The sequence below is a fragment of the Megascapheus bottae genome, chromosome 20 (assembly GCF_031878675.1).
Source record: "Megascapheus bottae isolate mThoBot1 chromosome 20, mThoBot2.hap1, whole genome shotgun sequence".
Classification (NCBI taxonomy): Eukaryota; Metazoa; Chordata; class Mammalia; order Rodentia; family Geomyidae; genus Megascapheus; species Megascapheus bottae.
Genome location: NC_143528.1, coordinates 12,211,170 through 12,238,727, shown reverse-complemented (window position 1 = coordinate 12,238,727; position 27,558 = coordinate 12,211,170). Strand labels below are relative to the sequence as shown.

At 37.4% G+C, this 27,558-nt stretch overlaps 1 protein-coding gene across 1 annotated transcript; it reads left to right on the top strand.

Annotated features, from left to right (window-relative positions):
- Positions 1 to 1,284: 1,284 nt before the first annotated feature.
- Positions 1,285 to 20,265, top strand: Eri1 (exoribonuclease 1). The gene is made up of 7 exons (XM_090353975.1): positions 1,285 to 1,582; positions 5,598 to 5,773; positions 6,254 to 6,464; positions 8,874 to 8,957; positions 11,612 to 11,721; positions 14,020 to 14,134; positions 19,380 to 20,265. Exons 1-7 carry the CDS (start codon positions 1,463 to 1,465, stop codon positions 19,620 to 19,622), a joined length of 1,059 nt encoding a protein of 352 aa, XP_090210101.1. The 5' UTR covers positions 1,285 to 1,462; the 3' UTR covers positions 19,623 to 20,265.
- The last annotated feature ends 7,293 nt before the right edge of the window (positions 20,266 to 27,558 follow it).

Here is a 27,558-nt window from a genome sequence, read left to right as displayed (position 1 = left end):
AGCACAGGGATTGGTCTGCCTCTGTCTGATATAAGCACCATGAAGTTTTTGCCATTCTACCCAGGTCAGGGACACATATCTAACTTTTCAAATAACTTGATGACTTTCTCATATAATAGGAGACATTGGAAACTGAACCAAAATGTAAATATGAACTATAGCTTTAAAATATATATTCTATTTCTAACATTCGCATTATCTTTTTTATTTCTCAATTTGGGTGTTATTTCTCAGTCTAACTCCAAATGAATTGCTTATAATTTAAGTAGCAAATATCTGAAATTCTTCATAGGATAACCTTCCCACTTTTCAATATGTCAGAAATTCTAAGTGAGTTTTTTCCACTCTTCTTGAAAACAAATCTGAGTTCTTTAACATGTAAGTTGTTATAAAGTATGCAAAATAAACTTCCTTAGATTTTAACTCTGTTATTGTTGCTGTTGTGGAGACAATATCCTACCATGTCTTCCAGGCTGGCTGGAACTGAAGAGTTTTCCTGTCTCAGCCTCCCAGTTACTAGGATTGTAAGTCTGTATCATTACACTCCGCCTTGTGGATTGTTGTCCTTTATTTTTTCCTCTACTTTCTCCTCCCATCCCCCACCCCCATTTTGGCAGTATTGAGATTTAAACATTGCCTTGAATTTTCTAAGGCAGTGTACCTCTTGACCATGCCCATAGCCTTTAGATTGTATTCTTACCAAAAAGGCCCCAGTGCATCCTCTTCTTCCTGTTTTGAAGGTGACATCGTTAAGAAAATAAAATATGCTGAAAGCCAACTCAACAGACCAACAGGTTTTATTTGGGAGGAAAACCTTGGAAGGGCAACGAAGTCTCCTGAAGCGTGGCTTAAGCTGTTTGGGTGAAGTGAAAATATTCAGGTCACAAAGAGAAAATGCGCAGTCTCTAGGGAGAAGGAACAAATGTACAAAATCATACATTAGAATTTTCAAAGCAACATTGAATACAAAAAGTCAATGAAGTCAATATTTTAAAATAATTGAGAAGACTGCAGAATGCATTAAATAGAAAAAGCCTTAAACACATTTCCTTTAGATTGCATAGTGTCCTTCATTTAACTAGAAACGATGATGAAGCACAGAAGAATCATCAGTGTTGGCCTCAGCTCAGGCTTTCAGGACCCAGAGCTGACCGCGCCCACTCCCCTCTTGCGCGTGCGCCTTTAGCTCCTCTTAGCCCCGCCCCACGGTGGCGGCCGCACCAGCGTTTCTTTGCGCGCACGCGCGCATTAGCGGACGATCGCCCACTGCGCCTGCGCAGCCCAGGGACGCCACACGCTCCCGGAAGTGGGAGGTGTCCGTCGGAGTTTGTGTGGCTCCCGCCGCGGGAACGTAAAACCCGGTAATTTTTCAACAGAGAAGAAGCGAGGTCTGAGGCGTTCGGCGGAGTGAGATCGAGCGAGTGTGCGGCTGTGGTGTTTGGTTTCCGGTGAGGAAGCCGGCATGGAAGGGGATGAGCCCAGCCGACGGCGTCGCGATGGCGAGGCCCTGGCTCCCGCGCAGCCCGGGTCGCCGCCGGAGACGCTGCCGCGTGAGGAGCTGCCGCGGCTCGGCCATCTCGAGGTGAGCCGTGGGGTCCGCGCCCCGCGGGAGCCCGCGAACCCCGGGGCCTCCCAACCCCGCCCCCCTGCCCCCCCCCCAGCTCGGGGCCCGGCGCTCCCCCCCTCCCACCCCGGGTGTGAGGAAACAGTCGTAGGGGAAGTTCGGAGTGAGAATTCTGCAGCAGGCGTTCTCTGTGTACTGTCGCCGTTCTACCTCCCTTCCTCCCCGCCTCGTCGGCTGCCGGAGAGGTGATGTCTCTGAAGGAACCCCGGCTACCCACCCGGGAAGAGCTCCCTTGCAGGACGTCCCTCCCCCTCCCCCGTCCCCGTCCCCGTCCCCGCTCCCTCTAACTCTGGGCCTGGGCACTGCCCCCTGTGCTTTTGCGCTCGAGGCTCCATAGATCTATGCCCTGTCTGTAAACATCCCCACTTCCCTCCTAAGCGGATACAGTTTTATCAGTAACTTCATCTAAGTCAGCTTTAAAAAGAATTCTCAAAAATTTTGATTTTTTTTTTTTTTTTTGAAATTCAGGGACTGGGGTTTGAACTTAAGATCGCCCTTTCCCTTAGCTTTTTTGCTCTAGGCTGATGCTCTACCACTTGAGCCACACCTCCACTGTAGGATTTTTGTTCGTTAATTGGAAAGTCGTTTGGGAGATGTTATTTCAGGTGCTGATTTCTAATGAGGACCTTCTTATGTCAGTTTTCTAAGTAGCTAGCATTTATAGGCATGAGCTATCAGTGCTTGGCTTCTTAAGTGTAATTTTTGTACGAGATGTATGAAGGTACTTCAGTATATTCAAAAGTCTTGAAACGTCGGGATATAGCCACTGTTCCAAATTGGACTTAGTGACTATTTTATCTTTTAAAGCTTGTCATTGGATGCTCCTACTAAATAAGTATAACTTTTTTTTCTCATTTTGAAAGTTACTTTTCTTTTTGTCATAACAGCCCTCACCTTCACTAGGCTGGGTCTCTATTATTACTAACTTAGCTAGTAATTTTTTATTATTTATGTTACTTGTTTTGTAACAGAAGCAATTGGATTTTTGTATTTTAACAAGTTCAAATATCAGGAATATCGGAGGAATTGCAGTTTGTTTAAGTTTTGTTTTTTTTTTTTTTTTTTTTTTTTTTTTTTTGCCAGTCCTGGGCCTGAGCTCAGGGTCTGAGCACTGTCCTTGGACTTTCTCAAGGCTAGAGCTCTACCACTTGAGCCTCAGCACCACTTCTGGCTTTTTTCTAGGTATGTGGTACCGAGGAATCGAACCCGGGTCTTCGTGCATGCTAGGCAAGCACTTTAACCACTAGGCCAAACTCCCGGCCCTGTTTAAGTTATTTTTAAAATAACAGATGTTGAAATTTTTATTAGAGGTAATGCATTGATTTTGGCAACAGAATTTTGGTAACATTTCCAAAACATCTGTTTTGAAAATGTTGACAGAGAAAAAGATTTTATTTTTCTTCCTTTGTTTCACTAGCATTCTACCACTTGAGCCATAGCTTTACTTCCAGCTTTTTTGGTAGTTAATTGGAGTTGAGTCTTGAGGGCTTTCCTGCTCATGCTAGCTTCAAACTCAGATTTCAGTTTCTTGAGTAGGATTACAGCCATCTTCCACCAGTACTCAGCTAACTGATGTGCTTTTGCAGCCGAATAATACATTTGGAGATTAGGTATTTCTTCTCCTTAGCAAATTGACTTGAGCATCTTTTATAACTATTAGTGTAGACCTGAAGTTTAGGAGGAAGCACAAATCCCCAAGCAATGGACTTTTCTTCAGTGAAGGAAAAGGGTTAGAGTTGGCACTAGGAACAGAAGCAAGTCTGTATAGAAGGCATGGTTGATAGCGTGTTTAGAAGGCCTAAGTGTTTAGGTGTGTAATTTTTGCAGTTATACTTCTAGATAAGAATTATTCAAATGAATCGGAGAAAGGATTTACCCAAAAAGAAAATTTACTTAAATAATTGAGACATCAGTTTCAGTAGACAACTGACCTAAATGATAACCTGATAGAAGATAAAGCTTAAAGTGTAATATAAGTTTAAAGACAGAATAGTTATCTGGATTAAACTCTTAAATTTAAATGTCAGTCAGATATCAGTTGTAAGTGTAATATATAGTTGAGAGTTAATTTTCATAGTCAAAGACTAATATACATAATAAACTCATTGTTTTGTTTTGATGTTAGTAAAGAATCTGATTATGCAGTTCACACATTGAAATTTCTGTCCCTTCAAGTCTCTGACTCCCTTTAATGGGAGCGAATATTGTGACAAAAAACCTAGCTTGATTTCGTGGATATGTATGTCTCATTAAATTGATCGCTTAGATTGAGAAGTAATCCCTAAATAAACAGAATCAGTTCCCAATCTGAGCTGTAACCTATCTCTGTCTCTTCTTCAATCCCTGAAGTTCACATGTGGACAATGTAGTCGATTGTAAGTTAACAGACATGAATAGTATAAAGGTACTTTGGAAAATTCTGAAGCATAGGTGATGCTTAGTTTATAAATCTTTAATATTTTGTAGTTTGGATCTAATCATGGAGAAAAGAGAATGAGGTCATTTTTTTTTTCTTTTTTTTCCTTAATAGAGTTTGATTTAAGAGAAAGGATTGGAGATGTGACTCACATGGCAGAGTGTTTGCAAAGTTCAAGGCCCCTACTTCAAGCCTCAGTACTGCCAAAAGAACTAAAAAGGGGAACTGAGTATATAGTTCAGTGGTAGAGTACTTATTGAGCATGGTCAATCCCCAAGACTTTAAAAAAACAAAACAAAGAAAAGGAGAATGCTTAAAGGGAAAAACATTTATAATATAGTACTTATAGTTCTGAATAACCCTTATATCTGTTATTTCTGAAGTGGTGACTTTGACTAGGAACTGGTGGCTCATGGCTGTAATCGTAGCTACTCAGAAGGCTGAGATCTGAGGATCACGTTTCAAAATTAGCCTGTGGATGAAGTCCATGAGACTCTTATCTCTACCAGAAAACAGAATGACTCAAAGTAGTAGAGTGCTAGCCTCGAGCCTAGCCTAGCATTAGAGACAAGGCTTAGGGACAATACTCAGACCCAGAGTTCAAACCCCATAACCAGTAACAAAAACAAAAATGAAGTTGTGAGTTTGAAACGGTTAAATTACTTTAAGTACTAGAAGTTTTGAATAAAACTTGTTGTCTTTTTTTTAATATTGAACAATTTATTAACTTTGTGAGATGAAATTAGATTAAAAAATTCTCAGGATGTTACTGACTTACACATTCATAGTATTGTAATTCATTTGGTTTAGGCCAAATTACAGCCACTTGTAATTCTCAAGAAGCTGAAATTGTAAGGATATGGTTAAAACCAGCCCTGGTAGTAAAGTTTAATTCTCAGGAGGCTGAAATGGTAAGGATACAGTTCGAAACTAGCCCTGGAAGTAAAGTTTGAGAGACTGTTTCCAATTATAGTAGTAGGCCCTGAATTCAAGCCCTGGTACCACGACGCACATACACACATATGTATATCTGTTCTGTAAGTTTGGGGCTATTTTGCAAATATCTGTTTCACAGTTGGTGATATATTTGTGATGGTAGTAATAGAGTTTCCTTAGTCCCTTCTGGGTATAGTATTAGGAGCCTGCTACACATAATTTCATTTCATACTTGTAATAATGCTGCCTCTAAATACTATTTATCATTACCAAATACCACTTGAAATAATTATACCTTATTTTAATAGATAAAGAAACTAATAACCCACACAAGGTTATGCTGCTAGTAAATTGTGAGCTGAGTTCTGTACTGAAGTGACTGTTTCTAACATTAATCTTCATTTTCCTTAGCCTGGTTGCCTTTAAGGAACCTCATGACTCAGAATAGAGCAGAGCAAATTATATTGAAAACACATCTTTCGTCTTTCTATCCTGGCCTCTTGTTGCCTCAATAGATACTTTCATTGATTAGCATAAAGAAGGTTCAGAAGTTTGAGTCATTAAATATGTATTTGTACTAATTGAAAATCCCTCCCCCCCTTTTTGGTTTTGCTTTTACAGAAAAAGCCTCGATGTATTGATGACCAAGAAACAAATAGATCTGAATTCATTACCTCCAGCACAAGTGACTTCAGTGACCCAGTTTACAAAGAGATTGCTTTTACAAATGGTTGTATTAACAGAATGAGTAAGGAAGAACTCAGAGCTAAGCTTTCAGAATTCAAACTTGAAACCAGGTAATTAAAACTAACCTGAGGGCTAGGAATTCGGTAGGGTGTTTGCCTAGCATGCATGAAGCCCATGGTTCTATTCTCAGTACCACATAAACAGAAATAGCCAGAAGTGGCTCAAGTGGTAGAGTACTGGCCTTAAGTACAGAGAGGCTCAGGAACAGAGCCCAGACCCTGAGTTCAAGTCCCAGGACCAGCATTTAAAAAAAAAAAAAAATGAAGGAACTGGGTACTGGTAGGAGGCTGAGATCTGAGTTCAAAGTCAGCCCAGGCACTAAAATCCAAGAGATTCTTATCTCCAATTAGCCACTGGAAAACCAGATGTGGCGCTTAGACTCCAGGGATAGGGGTGTTAGCCTTGAGCTGAAGAGCTCAGGGACAGCACCCAGGACTAGAGTTCAAGCTCCACAAATTGGTGGAGGGGGGGGCCTCTGATTACTGAATGTAAAATTTGCCTATGTAAATTGTATTTTATTTTCTGTTTAGAGGAGTAAAGGATGTTCTGAAGAAGAGACTGAAAAACTATTATAAGAAGCAGAAACTAATGTTGAAAGAGAGCAATTGTGCAGACAGTTACTATGACTACATTTGTATTATTGACTTTGAAGCTACTTGTGAAGAGGGTAATCCACCTGAGTTCATACATGAAATAATTGAGTTTCCTGTTGTTTTATTGAATACTCAAACTTTAGAAATAGTAAGTGAATTTTGTTTTTAGGAGTAACTATTCTGATGTCTCTTGTAAGTTGGAGAATTGCATTTGCTATTTTAGCTAGAACTAGAAGTCTCAAGTGAGTATTTTGTTTTTGTTTTGACTTTATATTGACTATATTAACAGAAAAGCTGTAATAGGTAATTTTAGGAACTGCTTCTCTTTTTTTCCCCCCAGGATTGGTACCTCTTGGGAAATTAAAACAAAACAAAAGAAAAAAAATCTTAATGTTTGATCCTGGTTTCATAGATACCAATTCACTTTGGTGGTACCTGGCCTCTGACATCAGCATATTACTTTTAAAGCTTCTCTCTCTCTCTCTCTCTCTTTCCTTTTAATATGTAACCAGAGTTAAAGACTACTTCTGTAGCCTAATTTGCACTCTGATCATTATGAATGTTAGTTAACAGAAATTGCCATCATTATGATGGAACGACTACAATCTTCGTTTCTAAACCATATAAAATAATATATATGTGAGCCGGGCACCAATGACTCACGTCTGTAATCTTAGCTACAAAGGAGGCTGAGATCTGAGGATCTCTGTTCAAAGCCAGCCCTGGCAGAAAAGTCCCAGGAGACTCTATAATCTCCAATTTAAGCACTCAAAAACTGGAAGTGGTGCTGTGGCTCAAGCAGTCGAGCATTAGCTTTGAGCACAAAGAGGCTCAAGGACAGTGCCGAGACCCTGAGTTCATGCCCCACAACCCATCTCCATCCTGCCCCCCACCCCCACTTCTGGAAGTGAAGCTGTGGTTCAAGTGGTAGAATGTAACCTTGAGCTTGCCTTGAGCAAAAGATGCCCAGAGACGGTGCCCAGACCTGAATTCAGGCCCCAAGACTGGCAAAATGTAGAAGAACTAAATATAAAATATATATGCTGTGGATTATTATTGTCAATGTATCCTTAATTCAGTAAACTGCAGAGTAAATAACCTCAAATAATACAGTTCTCTCACAGTATCTTAAAGCAATCTCCACATACCCTTTAGCTGCTTGCCTGAACTGTTATTTCTGGAGGTATCAATTACTGTTTCTGTTAGTGCTTTGATTACAAACTGCAAAAATTTTGAATCACCTGTTCTAGAATTATAATGTCTGAGCAAGAGCATATCATATCTATCCAAGAGTCATTTCTGTGATATCCTTTGTGGCTACCAACACACTGGCAGTAAATATGCAAAAGCTTCATGCACAAAAATGCATAGGCATTTCTTTCAAAGTCTCTTAATTTTGTTATTTCTATTATTTCCTTATTTAAAGCAGATTAAAATTCCGTAAACTAAAAGGAAAAATGTCAAAGTGGTAGAGTGCTTGAGCAAAAAAAGCTCAGGGACAGTGCCTAGGCCCTGAATTTGAGACCTATAAGCAGACAAAAAATAAAAAGAAGTAAATGGAAAAATGGACTATAAGGACAAATTGATTTCAATTCTCTTAGTTGTCTGTTATTTAGATTTTAGGATTTATTTATTGTTTTCTAGTATACTCTTATACTAATATACTGTTTTTTTATGCCATAAGAAAGCTTCTGTCCAACTGTTTATGGCAAAAATTCTTCAATTTATTTTTAAACAGCTCTTAGTGTCTTGAAGTATACATTGCTTTAATAAGATTTTAGTTTTAAAGTAGTACAAAATTTTCAGTTTATTTCAAGAAATGTTCGTTTCAATTTTGATTTAAAGGTTTGTTTTCAGCTGCAATATTTTCATTTTTTTAAGTTATGAAGCAGAATACTTTGAATCAAAATATCAGAAGGCTTTGTTATGGGAAATGAGTCCTTAAAAATTCTTTAAAAAATCATATGAAGTCAAGTAAGGCAGACCCAAAGGAACAATAGGCTCAGTGGTTTCCCTCATTTGTAATAATTAGTGCATATCTAGGACTCGTCTAGCAGAGGATCACAATAGCTCAAAAGCTGTGCACATAGATCATATAGGATGAGACTAAATGAAATGAACTCCAGGATATGGAAACAGGAAGTTTATCTTTGTGATTACTGTTCTTAATGTACTATGTTATTTCTTTCCTCTTTTTTTCCCCTTATCATTAATCTCATGTGGTTACTATATCTGATTTTGTTACCTGGTATATTGTATATACATTTGTTTGTTTGAAATAGGGAAGGGAAGGGGGAAACAAAGATGATTTGGGAGGAGGTAAGGAGAGGAAAATGGGGACAAAAACATGAGAAGGGGTATCAATGTGTTAGAAGTAATACACCTACTACCTGATGAATGTAACTGTATACATTACCCTCTATACATTACCCTGACAATAAAATTTTTTTAAAAAATGTAAATCTGTACCATGAGTACCTATAAAGTCACAGCACTTGTGTGGAATGTGTCATGCACTGTAGTTTATGCTATACTAACTGTTGCCCTTCCCTTGTAGGAAGACACATTTCAACAGTATGTGAGGCCAGAGATGAATACGCAGCTGTCTGATTTCTGCATTGGTCTTACTGGAATTACTCAGGTTGTGATCTTATTATTTAAAGAGTTAAAAGGGACTTATTTTGAGACTTATTTTTTACATAGTTTAGAAGTTACTCTTAGAATAATTTTATGTGTTGTTCTTCTTCCTTGGTAAAGATTTCTATATTATAATAGACAAATACATGGTTAGACAAGGTGGTAGGTGCCTTATACTTCCAGCACTTAGGGGGCTGAGGGTGGGGTGGTTACTTGAGTTCAGGAGTTTGAAACCGGCTTTGTGCAACAAACAAAAAAGCAAATTCTGGCCGGGAGTTTGGCCTAGTGGCTAAAGTGCTTGCCTAGCATGCACGAAGACCTGGGTTCGATTCCTTGGTACCACATATATAGACAAAAGCCGGAAATGGTGCTGAGGCTCAAGTGGTAGAGTGCTAGCCTTGAGAAAGTCCAGGGACAGGGATCAGGCCCTGAGCTCAAGCCCGGGACTGGCAAAAAAAAAAGAAAAGAAAAAAAGCAAATTCTATATTATGTATCATTTACTTAACTTTTCCTTTTAAGGAGTTATAATTATGCATCTTAAATATTTTATTTGTAAAATAGAGAATTATCTAAGTGTTATTGTGGTCTAATTGTGGATAAGCTTTAGAATGTGTCTGCAGCCTGTTTATTTTTATGACTTGGTTGTATTTTAATGAGTATGCTCTTTATTTACTTTTTTCATTCACTTATTCTTTCATTCATGGTTGAGTGACTTCTGTAATATGTACAAGGAACTAGGGACTCAGAAACAGAAAGATGTGATCACAATAAAGTTAGAGTTACAAGTCAAGGTTATTTAACGTCTATAAAAGAGTTCCATTGATGACTGAGGAAATACAGGCTGTCCTGAGGGGAACCTTCATGTTTCATATTAGTTACCATGTGATGAATAAGTAGGTAGAGGGCCAAGGGGGAACTGGTCAATTCAGACATGAACCAGTGGAATTTCATGCAGTAGAGGATGGCTCAAATGTATACAGACTAATGAAATGGTCAAGATAGACAGAGACAATCAGGTCATTAAGGGTCTCCCGAGTCCTTTATCTTTTCTTTTTTTTTTTTTTTTTTTGCCAGTCCTGGGCTTGAGCTCAGGGCTTGAGCACTGTCCTTGGACTTTCTCAAGGCTAGAGCTCTACCACTTGAGCCTTAGTACCACTTCCTGCCTTTTTCTACGTATGTGGTACCAAGGAATCGAACCCAGGTCTTCATGCATGCTAGGCAAGCACTTTAACCACTAGGCCAAACTCCCAGCCCTCCTGTGTCCTTTATCTTGAAAGCCTTGGAGAATGTCTGGAGGGCATTTTTCTGAGAGTGAGTGATTGGGTAGTTGTTACATTTTAGGAAGTTCAGATAGTTTGGTGTAGTTTAGAGATCACTCAGGAGATGATGGCTTTCAGGTGATAAAAACATTGCTCTTTACTCTTAAAAATCCATTAAAAAAAAAAAGAAAGCCAGGAGAGTTGGTGGCTCATGCCTGTAATCCTAGCTGCTCAGGAGGCTAAGATATGAGGATTGTGGTTCAAAGCCAGGCTGGGCGCAAAAGACTTTTTTTTTTTTTTGGTTGCCAGTCCTGGGGCTTGAACTCAGGGCCTGGGTACTATCGTTGGCTTTCTCAAGGCTAGAGCTCTACTACTTGAGCCACATCACCACTTCAGCTTTTTCTGTGTATGTGGTACCAAGAAGTCAAACCTAAGGCTTTGTGCATGCTAGGCGAGTACTCTACCACTAGCCCATGCTTCCAGACCCACACAAAGACTCTTACCTCTAATTGACCACAAGAAAACTGGAAGTAGGGCTGTGGTTCAAGTGGTAGAGCAATAGTCTTGAGCTGAAGAGCTCAGAGGCAGCTCCCAGGCCCAGTGTTCAAGCCCCATGACTGACCAGAAAGAAAAAAAAAAAAAGAATCCATAAAAATAGACACAGGGGCTGGGAGTTTGGCCTAATGGTAGAGTGCTTGCCTAGCATGCACGAAGACCTGGTTTCGATTCTTCGGTTCTACATACATAGAAAAAAGCCGGAAGGGGTGCTGAGGCTCAAGTGGTAGAGTGCTAGCTTTGAGAAGGTCCAAGGACAATGCTCAGGCCCTTAGCCCAAACCCAGGACTGGCAAAAATAAAATAAAATAAATAAAAATAAAATAAAATAAAAGCCACGGACAAAAAAAAAATAGAGACACAATGAGGGCTGGGGAGTTTGGCCGCTTGGTAGAATCCTTGCCTAGCATGCATGAAGACCCAGGTTTGATTCCTCAGTACCACATGCATAGGTGGAAAAAAAAAGCCAGAGGTGGTGCTGAGGCTCAAGTGGTAGAGCTCTAACCTTGAGAAAGTCCAAGGACGTTGCTCAGGCCCTGAGCTCAAGCCCAGGACTGGCCAAAAAAAAAAAGAGAACCACAATGGATAATCTAAAATCTTATTGGTAGGGTCGGGGGAGATTATATATTTCAATTAAAAGCAGTCCCTAATACTGTGGGCAGTTTTTAGTTGACTTAAATGAAACTTAAGGTAGGTAGATCTAAGCCTAGGAATTCATGAAATTTAAAACATGTATAAGTAAAACATTCTTATATTGTCTCCTACCCTCTAATTTATGTTTGGGTATTTTATAGGACTATTAGTAGCTGCCTTGACTTTTACATATTCTATTTCTATGTCCTCAGGATCAAGTAGACAAAGCTGATACTTTCCCTCTAGTGCTGAAAAAAGTAATTGACTGGATGAAGTTGAAAGAATTAGGAACAAAATATAAATACTGCATACTAACAGATGGGTAAGTACTGAGGATAATTTTTTTATAGTCTTCTAAAAATGAAGGATGGTGTTATTTATTTAGATCTTACAATAACCATAGAAGTATTATTTATTAAAAGTCCTGGAGTGAGATAATGTCTCCTTTTACATCCTTCCTTCTTTCTAATTAAAACTTGAAACCTTAGGGATGAAGAAGAGAGAAAAGAACAATAGTTTAATCCAGGATTAGAGGGCTAGAAAGATAAATAATAATACATAAATCTAAAATTATTTGAAATCATGTTTTAATCTTGACATTTGCTTACTTACATGTCTTTACCTTGGCCTTAGGATTTTTTCATCTCTTCCTACCATAACTATTTAGCCTAATACACTAGCTATTTATTACACCTTTTTACTGTAGACAATGCTGCCCATGAATTCATATCAGTTACCCTTTCCACTGTATTTTATACTTTTCTTTCTTGGGAAACTGTTTCCTTACTATTTCTATATGCTTATTCAGAGCTATCCTTGTGTTTTAACCTGACACTATAATTCATGTTAATCTTTTTTTAAGTCTGATAACATTTATGAAAATGTCCCATTCTACTTTATATTCTAATAATATATAACTTAATCTTTATATGTCAGGAAATTAGAAATCCTTTTGGACCATCTTCCATAATGTTTACTATAGTGCTGATCTCAAAGTGTATACCCCAAAGCATTTGTTAAATAACTAGATGGGAAAAATCAGAAAGATTAAAAGAAGGATTACATATACTGCACTAAGACAACTCCTGTACCACAACACTGTAAAGGCTGAAGAAGTAAGTTGTAAACCACTTGTGTTTTACACTGTGGATGGTTTGTACTGAAATATCAGCATAGGTTGTTATAGGAGTTTACATGCAAGAGAAGAATATTGATTAATCACATGACAATTTAGAAGTTTGGAGAAAATGTTGATCAGCCTCATTTTAAAAATGAATGAGCTCTGGGTTTGCTCAGACTAATACGTGTTACTGTCATGATAGTATGTACAGTTCAATAAAACATCAAAATCTAGAATAGATGATTCAAAATTTGCAGTTCGTAATCAGAACACTAACAGAAACAGTAATTAATACCTCCAGAAATAACAGCTCAGGAATCATCTTAAGGGTATGTGGAGATTGCTTTAAGGTATTAAACATATGCATAGAAATAGGACCCTAGGGATAGACACTTTGAATTTTTCTTAAAATGTAGTTTAGTTAATTCTAGTTGCCTGTACAGTAGATAAGTTGAGGCTTTTTTTTGCTTACAATAATAGTTTTTCCTACTGTTCTGACTTTTCCTCCTCTTAAGAATAATATATATGTGAACCAATACAATTTCCACATATAACATTTAATATTGGCTTTTTTTTTTAACTTTAGTAAGGGGATTGGTATGGTGGAAAGTGTTTTAGCACAACAGATTTTGTTTTAGCTCATTTATTTTGTTTCAAGTGTTTATTTCAAAAACATACCCTCAAAGAACTTACTAATATGATAAACTTAGCATTTTACATAGTAGAAGAATGCTGGACTGGACACTTATGGCTATGCCTATAATCCCAGCTGCTGAGGTCTTAGGATCATGGTTTGAAACCAGGCAGGGAAGTCAATGAGACGTTTATCTCCAGTTAACCATCAGAAAACCAAAAGTGGAGCTGTGGCCCAAGTGATAGATCTCTGTCCTTGAGCCAGAAAGCTCAAGGTAGCAACCAGGCACTGAATTTAGACTCCAGACATATTCACACACTCACATACAAAGTGAGCCTAGTATAGTTTGTGAGGGGAAAAAAACCCCACAAAAAACAAACCATAATAATAGGCTCAACCTGGCTTTGAACTATGATTCTCAAATCTCAGTCTAATGAATAGCTGGGATTACAAGCATGAGGTACCAATGCTGAGACTTTTTCTTTTTTAAAGTTATTTTTCAAGTAGTATATTTTAGGAAGCAAGGGTAATTTTCTAAGCTTAATGATACTAGGTGAATATGGGAAAGTTGGAAAATACATATTAAAGCAAATAGAATGACTTAAAATGCTTATTTGTATAGTAGTGGCATAACATTTACTGTATATATTTCTCCTGTTTTTATTTATAAGTTCATAGGATATGAGTAAGTTCTTGAATATGCATATTTTAGGAAGCAAGGGTAATTTTCTAAGCTTGATACTAGGTGAATATGAGAAAGTTGGAAAATACAAATTAAAACAAATAGAATGACTTGAAATGCTTATCTGTGTAGTAGTGGCATAACATTTATTGTATACATTTCTCCCTCTGTTTTTATTTATAAGTTCATGGGATATGAGTAAGTTCTTGAACATGCAATGCCAACTCAGCAGGCTCAAATATCCTTCTTTTGCTAAAAAGTGGATCAATATTCGAAAATCATATGGAAACTTTTACAAGGTAAAAAAATTTTTTCTTTACTTTGTATCTTTTAAAATACACTTGCTTAAAAAAATAAAATACACTTGCTGTCTTAAAATATACTTTAGTGTTCTACATTTTTAACAGAAAAACATATTCTATAATTGCTGCTTCATAGATTTTCAGTTCAAATTACAAAGCTAAACCTTTTTTTACTCTTATTTTCCTCATTAACTTTAATAGAGGAACTGTATATTCAAACCACTTATTTATATGTGGATTGCTCAGAGAACATGTTTACCACTGAATTTTAATTTTACTTTGATCAGACATGCATATAATATAAAAGTTTTAAATAATGCTACAAGACTTATAACAAATGGCAGTCTTCTCCGACAGCCCTCACCAGAACTACTGGTCCTTATTTTTTTTAAGTAAATACTTTTCACAAATTTACCTTCATATTTCTTGTGTATATGTATATGGCAGGGGCGGGGCAGGTGTGTGTTTGTGCATGTGTATATGTGCGCAGTGTGCCAGTGCCTGAGCTTGAACTCAGGACCTGCTTCATGGCTGCCATTCTGCCATTTGAGCCGGGCCTCCAGCTCTGACTTTTTACTGGTTAATTGAGAGTTAAGAGTCTCTTAAATTTGTATGTCCAGGATAGCTTTGTTCTATGATTCTCAGGTCTCAGACTCTGGTATAGCTAGGAGTATAGATGTGAGTCACTGGTATACAGCTACTTTCATATTTCTAAATCACATGAATTTTCAGTTTGAGATGTGTGTTGAATTCCTGGATGTTCTTCCTCACACTGCATCTTTGTGATAGTCATATTACATTTATAATTTAATCGCTGGAAAATAAGAGACCATTCATACTGAGTTGACAATTGAAAGGTATAAAATAACTCCTGCCACTTTGTTGTAATGTTTACTCTTCCCAACTCTTTTTTTTTTCTTCTTTTTGCCAGTTCTAGGGCTTGATTCAGGGCCTGGACACTGTCCCTGAGCATTTGCTCAGGGCATAAACCTATGAATGAAATTACTGGGTTGTAGGCTATGTGTATTATTGATATTACTACATAATGATTAGTAATGGGGAATCTTAAATTGGTGCATATTTTTGTAGATACCTGATATTGCCAAGCATTATTGTTAGTTAGTCTGATGGATGTGTGATGCTTTCAATGACATCCTAAATGAGAGAACATATGTGTTTGATCACCCATGAAATTAAACTTATTAGCTATATAGACTACTTCTACTTTTTTTAAAATCTTGTTCGTTTTTTTGTTACTTTTTGTTTTATTTTTAAGGAGCTGAGGAATCTTTTCATATTGGTGTACAATATGACTTTGATATGGTTTACTAGTCCCTTAACTATACTTAATAATTTTCCCTCTTATTGGATTTTTCTTTTAATAATTTCATGAAAAAAAGGTTGTGGGTAGTGGCTTACACCTGTAGTCCTGAGAATCATGGTCCAAAGCCAGCCCAGGTAGGAAAATCCTTGAAACTCTATCTCCAGTTAACTACCAGAAAACCAGAAGTGGCAGTATGTCTCAAATGGTATAGTGCTAGCCTGAAGTGACAAAAGCTCAAAGAACAACACCCAGGCCCCATTACCAGTAACAACAACAAAAAATTCTTATGGGGAATTTAAAAATACAGAAATAGACATTAATGAACCTTGAGTCAATTTCAACAGTTACAAATTCACGGACATTCTTTTTTCAGCTATATCTTCACTTCTTCCTTTTTTGTTGAGTCAAAGCAGATTATATGGAAAACAGTATATAGTGTACACAAGCACTTGGGGTTTCCCCCAGGGTTTGAACTCAGTTTAGTACTCTTGCTTATTAGCTTGCTTTTGGCTGTGCTTTACCACTTGAGTCGCATTTGCAGTCTGGCTGTTTGGTGGATAATTGGAAACAATCTCTAAGACTTCACTTGGACTGGTGTCTTTGGCATCCTGAGTACTATTAAAGGTACAAGACACCTGTACCCACTTTCCTTCATTTATAAAAATTAAAAGTTCCTTTCACCCAACTTTTCTTAAGGGTTGATAGTGGAAATAGATAAATATTGTTTCACAAATTAAGAAAAAATTGTTTTTCAAAGTATTTTTATGAATACCTTTTTTTTTTTTTTTTTTTTTTTGGTGCCAGTCCTGGGCTTCAGCTCCGGGCTTGAGCACTGTCCTTGGACTTTCTCAAGGCTAGAGCTCTACCACTTGAGCCTCAGCACCACTTCCGGCTTTTTTCTATTTATGTGGTACCAAGGAATCGAACATGGGTCTTTGTGCATGCTAGGCAAGCACTCTACCACTAGGCCAAACTCCCGGCCCATGAACACCTATCTTAAAGTGGGATTTTTCTAAAAAATTAAGCTAATTTTAGAATAGAAAATGCAGCACGGATACAATTTTATAGAGGGTTTTAGGGGAAAACTCCAACTTCTCTTTGGTGGTCTTTGACTTAAATGTAGATTCAACATTTACATAATTGTAAAAATGTATTTCTTTATACATACATATTATATATGTTTGTATATGAATTTTTTCCTTAAATACTGTGGGTTGAACCTAGATCAGCTCTATCACTTGAAACACATCCCCAGCCCATAAAAAATATTTCTAAAGTAAAAGATCCAATAGACTTCTTTACTGTGAGTTCTATACTGTGGTTTTTTTTCCTTCTGTTTTTATTTCTTCATATTCAGATAGTCAATACAGGATTGAATTTAAGATAAAATGACACATATTTTGTTTGGTAAGAGGGTCAAAGAATGGGAGCACATTGGAGGAAGGAAGGATGAAAAGATGCAGTCATTCAATGCAAATTTTTTTCATATATTTTTTATTGTAATTAATAGAAGGGTTACATGATATTTGCCAGATAGAAGGTGCATTAATTCACATACATTGATACTCTTTCACATGTCTTGGTCCCCATTTCCCTCCCTCCCACCTATCCTCACCCCTCATCCTGTTTCCCCCCCTTCCCTATCCAATTTCAAATAACCAAATACAAATATATCTGATATATCAGATAACAAAGTGAGATACTGTAACAATATGAGATTACCAAGGGACAGCAAAAGAGATGAGAGATAACATAGTACATTAAGGACAACAATCATTTATTATATGGCTTTTGTTTCTATAGCAATGCAAATTTTAAAAAAAAGATAAACTTACATGGATTTTGTTTTCTACCAGTTACAGTTTCTGCCCTTGCTCTGCATGCTTGCTACATGCATGGTAAAAGAGACTCACTTATGGATTTTGAATGAATGTCGAGAATTGCAAAGAAATACCTCTTTTCTGAGCATGCCAGAATACTCTTGGCAGAACATTACAACCTTTTCAGGGACAGAATCTTAAGTTGAATTTTTATTGTAAAATCAGATTGTATCCACAAAGTCAGATTTCAGGCTGAACAGATGATCAGAGAAAGCAGTTTTCACCTACCTCTATTCTCGTGTAGAAAGGAAAGAAAAATTTTATCCTACAGTCTTTTTTCCCCCCAGATTGCTTTTTTTTTTTAATATATTTTTTATTGTAGTTAATAGAAGGGTTACATGGTATTTGCCAGATAAATGGTGCCTTAATTACCACACATTGATACCCTTTCACATGTCATGGTCCCCATTTCCCTTCCCCCCTCCCCCACCCCTCATCTTGTTTTCCCCCATTCCCTATCCAATTTCAGATGACCAAATACAATTATATCCGATATATCAGGTAACAAAGTGAGATAGTATAACAATATGAGATAACCAAGGGACAGTAGAAGTGATGAGAGATAACATAGTGCCTTAAGAACAACAATGATTAATTATATGGCTTATGTTTACATCATATTTTAAATGTCAAGTTTAACAAACAATTGTTCAAGGAGGAAATCTCTAATTACATTCTCTGGGACTTAATCCCCCAGATTGCTTTTAATGGGACTTGAGAATTTTTTTTTTTTTTTTTTGACAGTCTTGGGCTTAAGCTCAGGGCCTGAGCACTATCCTTGGATTTTTCTCAAGGCTAGAACTCTTATCACTTGAGCCTCAGCACCACTTCTGGCTTTTTCTAAGTATGTGGTACCAAGGAATCGAACCCAGGTCTTCATGCATGCTAGGCAAGCACTCGACCACTAGGCCAAACTCCCAGCCCCAGGACTTGAGACTTTTTACTAACTTTGTGAAGCCCAAACAGAAGTGTGAAAGTTTTAAGGTTTGTTGTTAACATGCTATTTTCAAAAACAATTTTCTTTGACATCTGAGAATAGTTTAACTTGAAGTCAAACATTTTCTTGTTAGCAGTTTATGATTAATAAAAAATGTCTGGCTCAAGCCTATAATCCTAGCTACTCAGGAGGATGAGATCTGAGGATCACAGTTCAAAGCCAGCCCGGGAACTAAAGTCCTTGAGACTTATCTCCAATAAAAAACTGAAAGTGGGGCTGTGGCTTGAGGGGTAGGGTGGTAGCCTTGAGCTGAAGGGCTCAGGGACTCAGGGTCGGTGCCAAAGACTGACCAAAAAAAAAAAAAAACTCTTCTAAGTAGATCTGGATCTTGGAGCTCTTATAACAAATCATTCATCACAAAGTGGCCTGTTTTCCTTCACCTTTTACTCAGATACCTTGTTGAGACTTCCTTTTGCAGAATCAAAAGATGTGTATGTTACATGTAGGAGAGGATGTTTTCTGTTGTTCAAGTTTATGTGTGTGTGTGTACATATGTGTATATATATTAATATGATGGAGCTAGGTGCCAGTGGCTCACCTATAATCCTAGCCACTCAGGAAGCTGAGATTTTAGGATCAAGGTTTGAAGCCAACCAAAGCCAGAAATGGAGCTGTGGCTCCAGCGGTAGAACACTACTAGCCTTGAGCACTAAAGCCAAGCTTCCAAGCCCAGGATTCAAGCCCTAGCTAGGATCAGCACAGAAAACCAAAAAGCAATATAATGGAATGAATTGGTATTAGTAAAGTTAACTTTTTCTGTCACTGTCCCAAACTTCTTGTTTTGCATCTTAAGGTTTTCTTTTCATTACTGTCATAAAATATATACCACATTTGCCTTTTTAATCATTTTAATATTAGCACAAAGGGCCTTGAGACTCTTATCTCCAATTAGCCACCAGAAAAGTGGCACTGTGGCTCAAGAGGTAGAGTGTTAGCCTTGATCTGAAGAGCTCAGGAACAGCGCCCAGGCCCAGAATTCATGCCCTATAACCCATCAAAAAAAAAAAAAAATGATGATGTACTAAGCTTTTTGTTTTTCAGGTTCCCAGAAGCCAAACCAAACTGACAATAATGCTTGAAAAATTAGGAATGGATTATGATGGGCGACCTCACAGTGGTCTTGATGACTCTAAGAACATCGCCCGGATAGCAGTTCGGATGCTTCAAGATGGATGTGAACTCCGAATCAATGAGAAAATTCATTCAGGACAGCTAATGAGTGTATCCTCTTCCTCACCCATAGAGGGCAGTCCGGCTCCACAGATGCCACACTGTAGAAAGTAACAGCAGTTTGAATCATTCCTACCTGGAGTTGCTACAAAGAGGTAGCAGATGAATACATACTGAATGGGCCCTGAAGTGCAAACTTCAAGCACCTTAATTAAACATTTTAATTTTCATTATGATAGTTTGATTAGATTAGATGTATGTAACCGATTTTGTGGAAGTGTTAAGTTTTTTTGTCACCAGCACTTTTGATACAAGCAGCATTTGTTACACCGTAACAATTCGTGCTTTAGAACTGAATTTTGTAATTTGTAATGTCTGAAATGTGTTCCTTTTAGTTTTAAAATGCAAAATTTTATTGGCTTGTCCCTTCAGTGCCATGTCTTGAAATTTAGAGTGACTTTCTATATTAACATTTTATTAAATCTTTTTGTTTAATTCAGGAAAGATTGAAAGGTAGACCTTACCCTGTTTCAGGATTTTAGGAACATAATTCTTTTGACTTTTTAAGTTTGCAAGTGAAGTTCCATCTGCAATCAATCCTTCCTCAGTGTCCTTGAAGGATAAGCTCAAGGATGACATGTGGAACCAAAGTCCCTTATAGTACAATGACACCAGATTTACATATAACATGCACATGTCTTCCCATACTCTTTAGGTTACCTATCATATGTAATAAAATGAGAGTACTCTGTAAAAATGTGTGTGCTGTATTGTTTAGGAAATAATGACTGGAAAATGATTTCTACATGATTGGTACAGATATTAGTATAAGACATCTAATATTATGAACAGATTTGAGCTGTACTTTGTGGGCTGTTCTGAGACTTGGAATCTGTGAAGCTGTGACATGCATGTGTGTCTGTACATTGCTTCATTCTGAGGGATTCAACATGTGTTCAGGGTATAGCAAATTCAGGTTTTGATTTTGGAACTTTCTTGTTCTGAAAATCTGCATTCCGATAAGTTCAGTATGGATGTAGAGCCCACAAATATAGAGGGGAAACTAAATGTGTTGACTTTCAGAAGATATTTGATAAACATTTTCCTATTTTCAGCTCATGGTCAGAAAACTTAAATTACTGGGTCTAGTTAAAAATTTAGTTACCAACTGGGAGCAGTGGCTCATGACTGTAATCCTAGCTACTCAGGAGGCTGAGATCAAAGCCGGCCTGGGCACTACAAAACCAGAGAGACTCTTATGTCCAGTTAATCTCCAGAAAATTGGAAGTGGTAGAGTGGCTCCAGGGTTTGGGTAGTTGCTTTGCACTGAGGAGCTCAGGGACAATGCCCAGGCCGAGTTCAAATCCCACAATTTACCAAAAAAAAAAAGGTTACCAATAAGATTAATGAACTGTAAGAAGAAATATTACAGAAAGAACGAAATATTACAGGCCTATAACCCAACATAAGTAGATCGGTTGCTATTTTGGGACTTGTTTGGTTCTACTCTTTTGTGATGTAATTCTGATCTAATTCTTAAATCTAAGAACCATGCTATGAAATAAATTTAAAATTAATGCTACCAATTTACTTTTATATTTTTATTCAGTATAAGTGAAGTTAACAAAACCAGGTGTTTTCTACTTTATGTAGGTTTGAATGATTAAAACTATAGGTAGTGGGACACCTGTGTACTAGCTACTCTGGAGGTTGAAACATACTGATGTGGTTATGAGCCAGCCAAGGCTGAAAAGTTGTTGAGACTCTACCTCTGGGAATTAACCACTATAAAGTTAGAAAGGGAGGTCTGGCTCAAGTGGTACAAGTGGTAGTCCTGAGCAAAAGAACTCAGGGCCTTCACCCAGGTCTTGTTCAAACTCAGAACCCGCACAAAAACAAAGCACAACTCCATTGGTCACCAACAGAGTTAATAAAATACTAGATTTGTCTGACTTTACCTAGTGAATGACGACTAAGTATTGAATTCATTCTTAATGAATTAGAATCAATAAAGAAAAGCTCTTATTTATAGGCTGAAAGTATGTGTTTTTAGAATTGACTTTTTCTGGATAATTCTATCCATGGGCCAGTTTCATTGACATTGTTTGCTATTCCTTTTAATCTTTGATGGTCACTGCAATACATTATTTTAACATTATTATGAAGTGGATTTCATAAAAGATTTTGAACCCTGGCCTGGCAGCTAGGAGGAAAGTGAACATTTTTTCTTGATATGAGAATTCTCTGTACAACAGGACTGCCAGTTTCTTACTTTTAAGAAAGTTTCTGCCTTGAAACTTTCATATAATCAGTGAAGAATCACTTGTAGGTAACAGAAGGCTCCAGGATATGGTTAGCCTTAACATAGATTGTGGCAAAACAAGTGTAGATTTTGTAGCTTTATATAGGAATGTTTGTGAATCCACACTCTGTAGAATACCATGAAGAATTACTGTGTTTTAAGGAATTTGTTGTACATCTGACTTACTCTTCCAGAGCAGAGGAAGAAATCATTGTCCAATTATGGATACTAGCAGGTCCAATGGGCATACTTCTTAGATTTTTTTTTCTTTCATATAGCCACCTTGTCACCTCTTCAGTTCTTGAAACTAAAATTGGAAAATCTTGAAAAAGCAGGAAAAAGTCAACTTGTGTAGGGCAGTCAACTTGTGTATTTCTTTGCTTATTTTCTTTCTGCCAAGTACATGAAACTTGTTTCTTTCTCAGTATCTTGGCTCAATGAGATAGTTCTGTTTTGCTCATTTTTTCATCATTGTTTAGTGTGTGTTTTTCCCTCTGGTTTAGTTTGGATTAGAAACCATCTTTTTTTTTTTCCTTAATTGTGAACTAAGTTTCCTTGCTTTATCCTTTTACTTGTGCTGACATGAGTTTGACATATGTGCTTTCTGCTATATTTTTTTCAAATTTGCAATCTGTAGAACCAGCTGAAATATATTCTAGACTATTTCATGTCTGTTTTGTGTTCCTCTGGGTAAAATGCTTAATATTGGCTGTGGATAAAAATCTTTAACTTGATCAAGCAGAGGAAAGAATGAAAAGCTTTTTCTGGTTTTTTCTTTTTAGCCTTAAGTAAACTTGCTTATCCTGCCTGGTAGGTACAGATGGATTTCTTCTCCTTGGACTAAAATGAAAAAAACCACAGTAACATGTAACCTAGTTGCAGAGATACTATTGCTGAAGACTAATTTGAGTAGTAGCTTTTAATGGTCGAATTGGCCTTTAGTACATTAACTGAATGTTATTTCCAAAATATGAAAGTAGTTTGGAAGAGAAGGGACTGTTAGTAAAATTCCTGGGGATTGGAGAAAGCATGTGTGATCTTTAGCTTTGTGTCCTAGCATATAGGTGGAAACCCAAAGAGACTGCGATGAGCTCACACTTGATCTTTGTGGAAGTCAGATAAGGGTATATCTTGTTCTGTGAAGGAAGGCCTTCCACACCTAAGCTTCTGTGAAGCACAAGCAGCTCAAGGTCTAGAACTGTGACTTTTACATTTTTGATTTCAATGGTGCATGATAGAATGTCATACATAGTGGGGGTCTAATGTTCATGAATGAATTATACTAGTTTTCACTTTGGGGTCACAAACCTGTGTTTCCATCTACTAAAACCCTCCATGTCTCCAAAGTCCATGTGTGTGTTAATGTAGAGCTGGTGTCAGCAAACTGCTATCCATGGGCCAGATTGCCCTGCCGGTCTGTCTGTATTTTTGAAGCAGAACAAAATCAAAAGATTTTTGTAGTATGAAAGCTTTATGAAATTTTTTATTTTTGTAAATAAAGTTTTATTGGAACTGAATTACTATTCTCATTTGTTCAACTTTGATTCCTGGATGCTTTTATACCACAATGGACAGTTTGAGTAATTGCTACAAAAATTACCTGGCCAACAAGGCTGAACATGCTACTCTAGTGCTTTACGCAAAAAGTTTTTAACTTTCTGCAGTAAAAGTGTAAATTTCATCAATACATTAGAAATTATCTATAAACATGACAACCTAGAACAGAGCATTAAGGCACAGTGATAGTGTACCAATTAGTATTGAGGGTTAAAGCAGTTTAATCAATAGTTTAATACGAATTTTCAAGAAAGAAGTAACTGTCACCTCCATTTCACAGACAGAAGCCTGAGGTACAAGGAGATAACTCCCTATGGTTTAAGTACACAAAGTTTCAGACTTGGGAAGAATGGAGTTGTGATTGTTTATTGTGTCCTGTTTCCTCCCCTTGTAGACTTGAGGTACAATATTCTTTGTCCTTTGTAGCACATAGACATCTTCCTGCTGCAGTTGAAGTTAGAATTTTCAATGTATGTATTAAATGTTATAATCAGGAAGTAATGTTACCATTCTTTGAAATACGTTTATTTCAAATATAAAACTGAGGGATTGATAGATGGGGTGGGGGACTTTTGGCATATATGTGGCTTGAATTCAGGGCCTGTACACTGTCCCTGAGCTTCTTTTGCTCAAGGCTAACACTCAACCAGTTGAGCCACAGCTCCATTCTGGCTTTTTCTGTTTATGCAGTACTGAGGAATCAAACCTGGCATACTTTATGCATGCTAGGCAAGCACTGTACTGCTGAGCCACACTCCCAGCCCAAGACTTACATTATTTTTAAAATTTTTGATTAAGTAGTTGTACGAAAAAACTTCAGTTCCAGTGTTCAAGTTGTCAGTACAGTACATCTTGATTAATGTCATTCCATTGTTCTCTCCCATCACTTATATTCTAATTTTTTAATTACTATTAAGGTGATACACAGAGGAGTTACATAAGTCAGGTAAAGAGTACATTTTTTTTTGTTTTTTGTCTGGATATCTTTATTAAAGAATTTATTAACTGATTTTTACATCATATTTTAAATGACATGTTTAACAAACAAGTGTTCAAGAAGGGAATCTATACAATCACTGGCACTTAGTTTTTAGAACATAATCAAAATTAGGCTAAGGGTTTATATATCATAGATACATATTAATCTAATAAGACATTATGTTTATAGAGTCATAGGTTTTTATGTCTATGTAGTTGTGTTTATATTTCCAGTACCCTGTCCATAGCATTGGGTATGCAAATATTGAGTCCTCGCTCTTGTACTGTTTGGATCTAATAGCCACATATTAAGGATACCATGCGTCTTTTGTTCCTTTGGTCTTGACTTGTCTTATTCAATATGATTCGCTCTAGATTCATCCACTTCCCTGCAAGTGTATCCATTCATCTGCAGTAGGGCATCTGGATTGTTTCTATCGCCCGGCAATTGTGAATAATGCAGAGATAAACATAGCTGAGCAGGTGTCCTTATCATATCTTGTGTTATAATGTTCAGGGTAGATGCCCAGAAGTGGTATGGCGGGATGGTAGGGAAGGTCAGTTTTCAGTTCTTTAAGAATCTCCACACTCCCTTCCAGAGTGGCTGAACTAGTTTACAATCCCACCAGCAATGCAGGAGGGTTCTTTTTTCTCCACAACCCCACCCTTGTCTGGATATCTTAATTGGAGCACAAAGAGCACTGAGTGAGGGAATAAAGCAAACTGTGTTTCTCCATTAGTGAAGTGTTTATTGTTTGTCATTATTGTTTACAGTTAAGAGTACATTTTTTTTTGGACAACATCATCCCTTCCCTTGTGCTCTCCCAATTTTTCCCTCCCACCTCTACCCACAAGTTGGGTAATTCGTTATTATTGTGTTTAGTGAGTACCACTGCTATATTTGTTCACCCTTTGTCCCTCCATTTGTGTCCCCTCTTTACCCTCCCAAAGGCAGATTTATGAACAAATAAGACAAAAAATTAGATAAATATTATCTCATATGACCAGATACACAGAAACTTTGTATCTTTATGGGAAAGGAATGTTTTCTTTGCTGAAAAATTTCCCATTGTAGGGTGCCAGTGTCTCAGGCCTGGAATCTCAGCTACTCAGGAGGCTCAAGTGAAGGATTGTGATTTGAACTAAACTAGGCAGGCAAGGCCATGAGACTTATTTTCAATTCGCCACCAAAAAAGGTGGAAAGGGAGCTGTGGCTCAAATGATACAACCTTAAGCAAAAAAGCTCAGAGTTAGGGCCCAGACCCTAGAGTTCAAGTCCTAGAACTAGCATACATGCACACCTACACAAATTCTCATTGTGTTAAGAATGATGCTATGTTGCGTCCATAAGGCAAATGCCAAAAGGCTTACGTTTGGCTTATGAGTGGGTGAGTAGTCACCCTTTGGTGACCATGAAAAGCTGATTTTAGAACTGCCTGTAGACATGGAACTGTAAAAATGCTAGTCTTTGTAAGATGATATAGTGCTTGCATACATGTTCTTATACTTGAAAATCATCTCTAGACCGGGCTGACTTTGAGCCATGATTCTTACATGTCAGAGCAACAGGTGCCAGCTTACACCATTTTATGTATCCCTTTGTTGATTGATGGGCACCTAGGCTGATTCTATAGTTCAGCTATTGTGAATAGTGTACTGTTTTTCTTGTCATTGACCTTCCCATCAAATGTACATCAATCACACCTAGACTATCCTATCACTGTCTCCAGGAACTTAGCCCATGCTTATTATCTTCATTCTGCTTTTTCAAGATTTGATTCCAGCATCCCCTCTTACTTGCACATCTTCATGTGTTCATTGTGCTTTTGCCATTCTAATTGGGCCTTTAATTTGTACTTTAGAAGTTCATATTAACTATGGGGATTTTTTTTCCCCCTTGTAGCCCAACAAGAGTTTCAGTATACTCTTTTTTTTTTACACATTTTATCCCCAGAACCTATAGCATAAAGGGTAGGATAGGAGAACATATTCCATAAATTCTGCCTTTTTCCTGAAATTGGAAAAATTATCTTTTCCTGTTACTGTGCACTGTAAGTACTGCTTTAGATCCCTGTCTATACGTGCCTTTTCCTCTAGGTGACAGAAAAAGCAAACAAATGGCAAGCACTCCTTGTAATTCTGTCTACACATTGCTGGTTTAAAAGAAAGCAAAACTGACCATGAAAAAGGTCATTGCTTACATTTTCTCAGCAGAGCAGTGATCTTCAAAACTTTTGGCACAGTACTCTATTTTGATAAAAAGGCTTTAGAAGAAAACTACATTTCGTTGCATATTTAAGACTTTCCAGGTTAAATGTTGGCAGTAGATAAAACAACCAGCTTGGCTCAAATATTAACATCTTAAAAGAAAACATGCATCATTTTATGTACAGTAGATTCTAAATCTAATGCTGTTGTCCATACCTAAACATTTTACATTTCTTCTTTTTCTTGAACTTTTTGTTGCAGTTTCTACACATGATTTTATTCTAATGACATGAAGCAAATACCCACCAAATGAGATCCAAAATACTGAGTTGTGAAAATATGAGGCTGAACTATTGGGAAAAGTCGGAGCGGGGTGTTAATTTGTACTGTCACACAAAGGATGCTAGTAGAGGAAATGAAACTCACTGTGCAAACTGACCATTCATTACACTTGGCTTATCTCTAAGCTAGTGGTCACTTGAGCAGCCACCACCACCTCCATCCCCAGAGAAACTTAGAATATTCAGATCCTGTGTTATGGATAGGGTGTCAGGCTGGAGGCCAGTGGTCAATCACTTGAGACTCATTTACCTATTACTGTGCTAAGGATTGAACTCAAAGCTTAATGCTTTCTAGTCAGGCACTCAACCACTGAACTACATCACCAGTCCTAGAAGTATTTTGAGAATTATTTTTCTTCCTGTAAGAGGGTCCAAAATCAATTTACATTTTTACTTGTCTTTAATTACTAGAAACAGTCCCAAGATAGAAAGGAATGGTAACTGAAAGCAATTTTACCCAGTTCCTTAGGTTCATAACAAAGATTGCCATCAATCTTCAAAATTGATGCTTTTAAAAATTGTTTTAACAGGGTGCTGCACTCTCATGCTTGTAATCCTAACTACTCAGGAGGCCAGTCCAAGCAGACAAATCCAAGACTTATTTTGAATTAGCCAGCAAAAAGTCAGAGGCAGAGATACGGTTCAAATGGTAGAGTGAAATAGC